General features: G+C 39.5%; 1 protein-coding gene across 1 annotated transcript in view; it reads right to left on the reverse strand.

Moving 5' to 3' along the window:
* The window catches only part of ttv (exostosin glycosyltransferase 1 ttv), a 96,279-nt gene that overhangs the window by 22,476 nt on the left and 62,222 nt on the right, over nucleotides 1-11,581 (reverse strand). Inside the window, exon 3 of the mRNA XM_089250452.1 lies at nucleotides 7,656-7,775. Within this exon, the coding sequence (XP_089106578.1) occupies nucleotides 7,656-7,775 (120 nt within the window). The remainder of the gene's footprint in view (nucleotides 1-7,655; nucleotides 7,776-11,581) is intronic.

The raw sequence follows: 11,581 nt of genomic DNA on the forward strand, positions 1-11,581 counted from the left end.
ACGAAAAAAAAAAGCACAACATAAGCAAGACCAGTGTTTCTCGAACTGGGTACCCCCGAGACATCACTGACGGTTCTGGGAGAAATAGCAATGAATACCATTGGCCAATAATCAGGGGGATTGCAAAAAACCCCGGGTTTTACGGGGGGTTTTTCAGGGCTTCTTTGATACTGACGCACGAGGAAAGCAAGTTATATATATGCTGTAGTCTATATAAATAAAATACAGTAATTTGCGGTAATTATGTGATTATTATATCAATGGCAGCTCGTTACAGAAAATTCTGGGGAGCGCCAAAATCGTTTTGCATTTTATTATTTTCATTAAGAGCAGGTCCCGATTTACTCAGGGGCAAGTATGGCATTTGTCTAATGCCTCATGATTTTACGGGCCCAAAATTTAAACAATATATACTGCATTCACTGACAAACATCTTTGCTTCAGTCGTATCGATTTCTATTTTACCCAGGAAAATATTTTGCCCGAAGAACAGGTAGGCTTTAGAAAAAATATAGTTGTACCGATGAAATTTTCGTTCTCAATCATTTGATCCAGGAGAAACTTTCGAAACCTTGTGGTCGTTTGTTTTTAATTTTTGTAGATTTCGAAAATGCTTTTGGTAGTTTTAAATCATGTTGTCTTAGTTTATGTGCTTTTGAAGTTCGGTTTGAGTACCTGCTTTGTGAACTTAATTAAATATATTTATAAATTACTCATGAGAACCGAATATGGTTTGTCCAGAAGGGTCTTTTACAGGGAGAAACGTGGAGTCCAAATTTGTTTTCATTGTACATTATTGACCACCTAAATGATTCGACTATCGCCCCTATTCAACTCGATAAAGACATACCCGTTCATACATTACTGTTTGCTGATGATCTAGTCATACTTGAGGATTCCCCCGTGAACTTGCAAAGGAAAATTGATATTCTGAATACCTTCTGCTTGGACTTTCGTCTGTCAATTAATATAAGCAAGACAAAGATTATGGTTTGTAGATGCGGTGGACGTTTGACAAAACACGAGCGCTGGTTCTACAGGAACGAAAAGCTGGAAGTAGTGTCAAATTATACGTATTTGGGGGTTCAATTCTCTAGCTTTGGTTCATTTGGCGCTACAAAAAGTATATTTTTGACAAAGGTCAAAGCAGCGGTTAAGAGTTCCTGGCCGATATTGACAAAGACAAAGGTTTGTTCAGTTAAGGTGGCATTGAAACTTTTTCATTCGCTAGTTCTATCAGTTCTCTCTTACGGGGCCCCAGTATGGGCATCAAAATTTTTGGATGACTTTGAACATATTTTTTCACTATTTTTTAGAAAATTTTTTGCCCTGCCTAAATATATCCCCGGTTATCTCCTCCGTATTGAACTAGGGCAACCCCAGGTATGTTACAATGAAAATATTCCTGCTCAAGTTCTATTTACGAATTTTAAACATGAAAAGTAATAGATTCCCGAAAATTTGCCTAAAAAAACCTATACAATAAGCTGCCAAATGATTACGGCTGGCAACAATTTGGGACATTTTTGACGAGAGTGGATACAGTTTTTTAAAACTAAACCTCGAAATAAAACATTAAATACATACCGTAATTAAACATTACATACCCTACGTCCTAGAACGGTTGACTTTTCAGGGTGAACAAAGAGATCAGTTTTTACAAACTTGCTATACCGCAGCGTGCTATAGATCAATAAAAACATTTTCATGTTTGGAAGACTATCTAATAGTTGGCTCAGAAATACATCTTAAGCGCGTATTAATACAGTTTCGTTTCGGTTTGCCAGCTATCAGACTGAGATAAATATCTCATAGTTGAGCCTCGAGAAATATTCAGCTTTTGTAATCTACGTAGAAGTGAAACTTGGGAGCATGTATTTTTCGAGTGGCCAATTTACGGAAATTTTCGGGATAATTACTTGCTCAGGAACGGCATTTCCAATTTCAAACAAGTACTGACTGCGAATAACTACGGAATCAAACATATTTATTTTTTTCTTAACCACTGTTTGAGACATCGTCTTCTCTATGTCGATCCATCTGAAAATTAAAACCAATTTTGTAGCCCTGAATAATCCAGTCTCATGCAAATGTGGTTTTTTTTGGTTTATTATTACTATTATTTTTTGCATAATTCGTTGTGGGTGTCCGCTCAAGTGCATGTTGTTTTTTCCACCGCAATCCTTGTCCTACTAATTTTTTTTCTCGTTTAATTCATTTCATTTTTTTTTTTGTGTGCAAAAATGAAATTGTGTACCACCGCCTTTAAAATTGGCTCCGCCAAATTAAATAAAGATTCTGATTCTATTTTGCCCAGGGTCCTGGACATAAGCGCAAATGTATTGCAAAAATTCAGAAACCTTAAACCCAATATTTATATCATAGCTATTATTGAGGAGATAAATATATTGTGGGAGGGTTCTGGAGCCATGGGTTCCAAGTTTACGCCTGTGGTCCTAGAATACAAGTAACAAGACTACCTCCTATATTTTGTTAATAAAATTTTTTTTTTAATTATCTAAACCCGGCCTTAGGCGCATCACTGGCGATATATATTGCCATCCTATCGCACTTTTTTCTCTTTCTCATCAGCAAAGGGAAGAAGAAAATATCTTAATTAAAAAACATCATTTATTTCACTCCGTTTAAAAAAATGTGACGTACAAAAAAGATTCAACACTCCAAAGCTTTCTGCAGCTGAAGAACGAGTTTTAAATTCCAGCCAGACAAGGTTAGACTGAGAACTAAGTTTCCCCCTGAACTAAGTTGTGTGTTAAAATATAATGGAAAAAGGATCCAAATAGCATTGTGACTAATAGATAAATTTACTTATGTATTTCAATGACCTGGGTACCTACTGCTAAACACTTTCAATCAGAGATTCTAACGATTTTTTCGTCACAAATACATATTGGCATGCTTTTACATTTTAATTTTCACTTATTTGAGTAATTTTACTTTCTAGTAAAGTGTGAATTCGTTTATATTGACTGCTTTTCTGTGGATTTTCGAATGCTTCGTGTAAATTTTTACGTACCTAGAGCAAGTGCATTCACATGCCTTCTAGAGTTGTATGTTATTAGTTTCTTACTCCTCCTAAAATGATCATGGCCTGCCGCTCTGTTTCAATCAAGAGATTTTAGCTGGTGGTCAAAGAAGACCTGGCCCATATTGGAGGCTATTAATTTCTTACTGAGAAAATTCATTCATCTCTAACAGTATAGACTTATGAAAGACAATTTTAAATTTCCCGGGGGGAAAAAAACAGTTCAATCATATTCACTTGGGAAATTAACAAACTAAACATAAATCTGAAATCACGTCGAGAAATACAAGTGTTATGTTCGAAATTCAAGTCATTAGCTGTGGAGGAAAAAAATTTCATCCCCTCTTGGAGTATAAAATAATCTCTAAAAGTAATGTGAAGCCTCATTAGGTAAGTTCAACTAATGACAGTGGTACGGGTTAACATCAAAATTTTCATTACAACATTTAAAAAAATAACTTTTTTGTGTACACAAAACAAACCACGGCAACCATCAACAGACGCTAGGAAGTAGAGAGAGGAGGGGGGGGGGGAACGCAAATTGCAGCCTTTGGTCGAATAATAGATGTTAGAATGCGTGTCCCAAACGTTGCGCCGAGTTTGTGCGTCCCTTCCCGCACTTTCGCCCGATTTCCGCACACCCAGTTACCCTTTCCATACCGTACCTAAAAAAAATACATACATATATTTTACTGCCATGCTAAAACATTCACAAATGTATTACACTATTATTCTGGCTTTCCCTGCCCAACTCATTCACCCAGCAATAAAGTTCTTACACACGCCGTGAAAATTGGGAAAGAAGGAGAGTGGTGGGTACCCCCTTCCCCCGTCAAACGATTTGCCTTCCCAAACATCAATAAAATTGTGGCACCCACCCCCTCCTTCGTCCATTGCCACCATCGCATCAGAGGCGGCTTTCCGAGCCACCCATTCCTTTGCCGCCCCTTTTTGATTTGCTGGAAAGCCACCGGCTCTGTATTTATATCGATCTCGGCGATATCGATCCGAATCGCAAAAATCTCTACCACAGTAATACACCAGCGCAGAGATCGGCAACTCGAACAGAGGAAATAAGAAGAAGATAGAAAAAAGAAAGAGAAGTAGCAAATAGAACTGTCTGCATAAACAAGTATTAAAGGATTGGGAAGGGGGCCGTCCAAATGAGAAGCTATCGAAAATCGCCAAGTCTCTGGTTCGATGGCCGGGCGGCCAGTGGCACTTTTCTCTCAATGATATATAATCCCGTTGTTTAAACGAATGGTGTCCCATCGATGAATTTTGAGCCTTTGATGTCTTCAAGAAGACATCAAGTGTTCTTTGCGTCAACTTTTCCGAAAGTTCTCTGACTATGCAGTCTCACTGCAGAAAAAAAACTTCTCGGACAATATTTTTGATAGGCGTGTTTGGGTTGTCATGTGTAGAACAAGGCAATAATTACTATGAAATGGGATCCGGGTTATTATTTTAATTGTGTCTTTATACTTTAGGAAGTAATCTTTTTTTTTTCTCGACAATTGTCACCTCATTTTTGACATGCGCAGATGGGACTGTCCCTTCAAATAGGACCATCGACCACCGGAGGACGTGTGCGAAGGAAGGTATGGCCGACAACATTCTAATTAGCTTTGAAAATGGAATTCATTTCTTACTTTTTCGGAAAGCAGTCGAAGGTTATTATAAAGACCCCATAGTTCCGTCGGAAACGGATGTTATGTAGAAAGGAATACACAGAAGATACTCGTTATACGACGACATTTGGGACAACTATCCTACTGGTCGTTGTAATGAATGGCCACTATAACGTGGGGTCGTTATAACGAGCGTCGACTGTATATTATAACTTTTATTCTTTGGACCTACGCATTCGTATATGCTTTTACCAGTTTTCAATGCATTACAGATTAAAGTTGCTTAGACCCACAGCCTCTTTATATGAGAGAAGCAGACAGTGGCTCCAGACGTGGGCGATTTCGACACGAAATTTTCTTTTTTTTACTATAAATATACCACAGAGGGGAGTGAAAAATTCTGGCCCGGAAATCCACCGAAGGGAGGGGTGGAGGTGGACAATCACCCCCCCCCCTATCCCCGTTCACTATAGATACACACTCGCAGACGTGCCAACTTTTGTAATCCAGAAATCAGGAGATTCTTCCGAAGGGGGTACCCCCCGGCACTCATAGAATCGATCAATAAAAATTTCACAAAAAAAATTTTCGGAATTTTTTTTTTGATCAATTAAGAAAAAGTTCCATTCCTCCCCCCAAAACAGGTTCCGCATTGCCCTCCGGCCCCCCGAACAGAATATAATTCCATGTCAGTCTTTCCATGCAGAATATAGAAATCACATCTACGCATACTGTTAATAACACGTTTCCTTTCGTGGATGCTATCAGTGATTGATAATTTTGGGTATATCAACTCTTAAAAGCTTTATATTTAGCTTTATATAGCTTAAAGTTTTATATTTGCTTTCTGAAGACATATTTAATCGGAGGAAACAATTAAAAAACTTCAAAATACGAAGCTGCTGACGAAAAAACTTGTGTTTACCGCATGGTTGTTAATGGAATACAACAACGATTACGCAGGAATTTCGGCAACCAAGGTCATGCCCCTAATACATGATTGCCGATAAATACTACGTAAACAAAAAGTCACGTCTTTCCCAGTTCCTTAAATGCGGTCACCAAGACTTTTTTTACGGCTGCTAGATGGGAATGCCCACAGCTGTCCTCTATGGGTGTTTTCAATAACGACAACGGCAGTCATTGACGTCACGACTACGTGAAAGCTCGCGTAAAATCTAATTTTCTGCGCAAATCCGGAGACCGGGAGGAAGGATGAAAAATCCGGAGAGTTGGCAGGTCTGCACTCGTAGATCCACCACAACGCCGTTCAAAGATCCTGTATGCGCTTACAAATACAACGCCACAACAGGCAAATTGCCCAACGAGGTGGCTGACTTAAGAACATCATGGATCCCCGAACCATTTTTTGGAGGCCCTACCTACTACTGCTACACCACACATGCACCCCCCCCCCCCGCGGAACCCCCAACGAATCGGTACATGCGGGAATGTGCGTGTAGTGAAACCTGACGGTGAAGTTTTTTGTTTCTCTGTAATGCTTGTTATGTGTAGTGCTGCCATCTGCCACCAGTTTTTCTAACTATGAGTGAAATGTTATGATTGAATGATTTATCATTGTAGGACTGTTGCTCTCTGTGGCGAGACTTTTTAACGGGGAGATCGGCTCGCATTTGCGCCTTGAAGTCGGGAACCACAGAAAACCAACTTCAGCCGACCACCACTGTGGAGTTCGCACCCGGATCCTCGCATCGCGAGTCCGTCACTATAACCACTCGACCACCACAGCGGCATTTGGAGGTGGGCGTGTTTGAACCCATGTAACCTGAACTCTTCCCATCTCTAACCCTGTATCTTACCAACCCACCACTACAGCACTCAGCCTACGGCAGAGGGTTCTCACTCGCGGCTCCCCAGATCAGTTTGACAAAAAATCTCCTCGAAAAATCTTTGTTAGGGCCAATGTCCGCGGCGCCCTGACAAAGGCTAAAGGCACACAGTTTGAGAACCCCTGACCTAGGGGGAACAAGACCATTCATTGCCTATCAAGATCCCTTGAAATTGAGATTGCTCACACTCATAGGAGAAATAAAACAAAACCAGTTCTTGCCGAAAATTAGAAAGAAAGGCGTTGCGAGGAGGAATTTCGAAAAATTCCAGCGCCTTGGATTACATTTTACACGTGGTCAGAATTTGATTACCAGATGAATTGCTAGAAACTGAATATCAGAATGGAGCTTGATTTTCTTGCACAACTTTTATTGTGAAGTTTCTCGTCAAGTATAAGTTGACAAGTGACAAGTATATCCACACTCACATATATAATCAGACTTTTCACTGCAGATTCATTTCTTCCCAGAAATGGCACGATAAAGATTTGGCCTTGTTCAAGACATACAGATTGACCATATTCTTATACAATGTTCGAGGAAATAAGTTGTTTTCGAGAGCAACTGACAAACTTCATAAATCCTTAATGTGAGTGGGAAGGAAAAGATCCTATGTCAAACCCAACTGCCACTGAACCGCACTGAAGTAAACATTTCGAGGAATTTCCAATGAATTGGTGAATGCCAGAATGTACCGTGTACGTGTTGTGTACTCAACGTGCAGAATGTTTCTTAAGAATACGTGTTTTTTGTCCGAAGTGCTTTCATCTGACATACTAAGAGAGCAGCAACTTGACAGGTTACGTTTTTCATTACGTTCAAATTTTAAGTGTTGTTGGTAAGAATGCTCTGTGAAGGCACAGAGCCTTTCTTTTATATGAAAGACCAGCTGACATTGCGCCTCAAAGTTGGAAAACCGATGTCGAGTCATAGCATTCTTTCAAATCCTGATCTTTCTTTTTTACAGTTAAGTCCGGAAGCTCTTTTAACAGACGGGTAGCCTATTCACATGTCTCTCCCGGCAGAGTAAGATTTTGTCTCGAAGGGAAAAGAAAATCATTGTATCAAATGAAAAAAGGGAACTGGCATAATATGTACACATAGATATGGAAATTTGTTTCTACTCACCTCCAAAGTTGTCATGACTATTTTCTCCACCGAAGAGAAATAGTTGTCCCATAAAACCTGCGTCTGCTGACGGAAAGCGTGCACTTTCGTGGGCGGAATGGACCGAATCATATCAGGCACCTGCAGATATAAAGACATTGAGATTAAAGATCACGCAACAAGCGCCAGATGATATCATTATTAGCACAGAAAATAATAATAAAAAAAAACAAGGCATATACATTATACATATTATTGAACATATGTGGCGACTGCCAATCTCATTCGGGCGTTTCGGACATTAATAATCTCCGAGACATAGCTAGAAAAATCAGTCTCTGACTGAAACCATTAGCAGGCGCACTTTTATTACCGCGACCTAATTTCCAATTCTAATTTTTGCAGGTAAATTAACGATGACCATCGTTTAAGCACGAACTCGCTTACAGTGTGCGCTTTTGAGGAGGGGAAAAAATCGTTATTCACCGCAATCGAAAAACCTTTAAACACATGAATAAATAATAACAAACATGCATAAATATCGGAGTTGATAATTCGGAACCGAATGCGATAATGCCCGGGCTTTTTCTCAGGTGAAAGTCTTGAAAAGACATAGTATGCTAGAAACATGAAAGTGCAATGTCGTTGGAAATAAAAAGAACGGAAATGACGTTTAAATGTTTACTCTACCTATGTTACGCTATGGCAGTTATTTTCCTAAAATGTTTTGTAACATGCGTTTGAATAGGGATACACATTCGAGTTTCAGGCAAAATTTAGATAGCAGAATAAGGTATCAAACCAGCTGATTTTTTAATCAGCTGGTTTGATTAATCAAAGTGAAAATTTGCACATTCGTGATTCTGGCATGAGGGGAGCGACATGATTCGTCATTACATGCTTCTGCTCCATGTCTTTCATTTGTTTTCATGGAATGATAGAAACAAACAAATGACCATTTGCAACTGGTGAAAACATTACAGTAAAACACAGTTGTAACGCAACTTTGGATATAACAATAATATGAGGCGGTCCTGGCTGATGAACATCGCTTTTAATGTAGGCCTATACACGAAATAAAATTACCTTGGGGACAACGACATATTTTCAAAACACTTTTGTTATCACATTTGAGGTGCTTATCCGTGGATTTTTTTTTAAAAGATTAAAATTTGAGTTCAACAGGTTGATTGGATATTTCCTGTTGTTAAATGTGGTGATTAGAAATGAAATTCGTTGTATAATTGTCCACTTTACCTAGTATCGACATAGATCATCAGTATCGTACATGGTACTCAGTGTCGTCTTAAAGCATTGGCTAACCCAAGGGATTTTTCAATTATAGAAGAGCACGGCATCACAAATAGAAAAAAAAAACTAAGCGCCAGTAAAATCTCTTAGCAGCCAAGCATGGTTTATCGGTCAAGAAAAACGATCCTGAACAATGCTTTTTTCAATTTTCCGGAAGTTAATATCACCTTTCCATGTTAAAAGCCACATTTTTTTTTGTTCAAACCGAGCACAACTCAGGTCTATTGCCATAGGCAATTTACTACCTAGTGAGTTGTGACGAAAGTATAAGTGCGTGTACCTAACAGTCTGAGTGCGTATCCAGTGCTGTGTATGATTTTTCAGTGCTGCCATCTATATCTCAGAAGTGAAGCGAGTGATGTGTAATGACTGAATATTTGTACTGTTTGTAGGACTGTTGCTCTCTGTGGCGAGACTTTTTAACGGGGAGATCGGCACGCATTTGCGCCTCGAAGTTGGGAACCACAGAAAACCAACTTCAGCCGAACAACCACTGTGGTGACGGTGGGGCTCTAAAAGCCACACTGTCGACAAATCAGAACATTTTGTGAAAATGTATTAATCGTAAATATTATATTTTGAGCGTAAATAATTTTAATCTAGTTACCATGGCGCACGGGATTTGTCATCCCTGCTTAACAGCTTTCTTATGAGAATCGGCACTATGGTTTGTTTTGGAGAGTAATTATGTAAATTGGTAGGTAGGTACATCCAGTTCGGTCGGGGCTCTAGAATATCACTTGGGCTAATGGTGCTCTTAAAACTGCCCTGAAGGTAACTCAGTAGTAGTATCGTACGCACGAACATGGCAGAGCTAGGCGATTCCCCTACCCATTCCTCACCAAACTCTGTCTCTCCAGGATATTGGTATTTCTAACTCTCTGTTCATCAGAAAAATACATGTCTTGTGCCTAGATCAAAAAATGTCATGGTGAAAAAATGGTTTCTTGTGGTTTCCCAATTTTTATTCTGCTTTTGCGTCTCTGTGCAAAACCTCGATCTGAGGAAACCGAGTGACACCCAGACTTTGCCGCACAGGCGATGGAGCCTCACTTGGGGGTGAGGAAGTGCAAGCATTTATTTCGGTGCGTTTGTTTATTTACATTGGTAATAGAACCTCAAACTCGTATTCAAGGATTAAATTTCTCAGTTCTTTTAATGCAGTTTTAATCGAGTTTAAATATACATCACCACTAAGAAGGATTAAAAAAAAAAAAAAAATGGAACGCCCCAACATCCACTGAATGAATGAACGCCAAAGTCCTGGCGTTCATTCATTCCCAACATCTTTACAGAGACAGATGGGAGAACTGCTTGAGAAATTTCACATTAGATAGCACCACAGACTGCAACATCATCCTGACATTGGGAAATACGGCATCGTTCAGAATAGCCAGTAACATACGGTATGAAAGATTGTTTCCGGGACACACACACACACACACACACACACACACACACACACACACACACACACACACAGAAAGTACGTACATATACCAATGTCGTCGCAGTGGGATATCAACGGAGAAATGGAAGTTTCGTCACACAAGAGGCAATGATGACGAATATCATACACCACCAGTAGTACTTTTTTTTCATCTGGTTTCTTTCTCGACGCGTCGAAATGAAGGCACATATCTCACATACTCTTCTAACACAGTGTTCGTCCCTTTTCCTATCCATGGCCGATGCACACACACACACACACGTATAGAGTGCAGCAGCATATTTGAGAAATCGCTGCGGCTGAAAACGTCAACTCGTCATTCCTTTCGCTCTCTCCAACACATTTCTCCGAACATATGAGACACGTGAAAAATGCTTCTTCTACGAATGTCAGTAAAAATTGAAGGAGACCAAGAACGAGAGAAGGAAGCAGCTATTAATCAAGTTTACAACTAATGGAGAAACGCATCTCCTTGCTGCTGCTGCTACAAGAGACAGTAAAAATGTAGACACAAACAGGAGAAAGGAAAAGGAGGCCGCCACTGTCTTAATAAGTCGAATATCTTTTCTTAGGGGAATAACTTCGAAAAATTACCCCCTTCTTTAAAAGGATTATAATTAAGTTACGAGGCTAAGGCTAAACCCCCATATTATAAAGTTTCGCAAACTTTGCGAAAGTGGAAAAGAGGACCTATTCTCCACAAAAACGTCATTTTGCATGCTCAAATGAGCGGGCTTTGTTTCCAGCCTACGGCGTACGAGGCAGACGTGGAGACAAGTGTGTTCCGAATATTTTTAAGAAACTCAGAGGTCCGCTTAAATTCTATTAATACAAATACAAGGCCACAACAGGCAAAATGCCCAAAGAGGTGGTGTAATGCCTTTTCATTCCACATTCATCCGTTGTGGAAATGACCATATACACAGGGTGTAATAGATTAAGTTATCCGTTCTCGGCTGTAACCATGTCTTCATAAAAGCATGCAAAAAATAAAATGAAATGAATAAAATAAAAATAAAGAGCCCCAAAAAATATTATTTCTAACAATTCACCCCTAGAGGGAATTTTCTAAGCAAATTGTAGTGCACATGCTATTTTTTGGCAACTATGAGACCAAACTGCTCAAGTTTTTGGACAGGGTAGCTACACATCTCCAGAAGATTTTCTTTCTCATTTCTTCACTAAA

This window comes from Pholcus phalangioides, unplaced genomic scaffold (genome assembly GCF_987345545.1).
Source record: "Pholcus phalangioides strain wild (caught in Gottingen) unplaced genomic scaffold, Ppha-v1.0 ptg000024l_1, whole genome shotgun sequence".
Lineage (NCBI taxonomy): Eukaryota > Metazoa > Arthropoda > Arachnida > Araneae > Pholcidae > Pholcus > Pholcus phalangioides.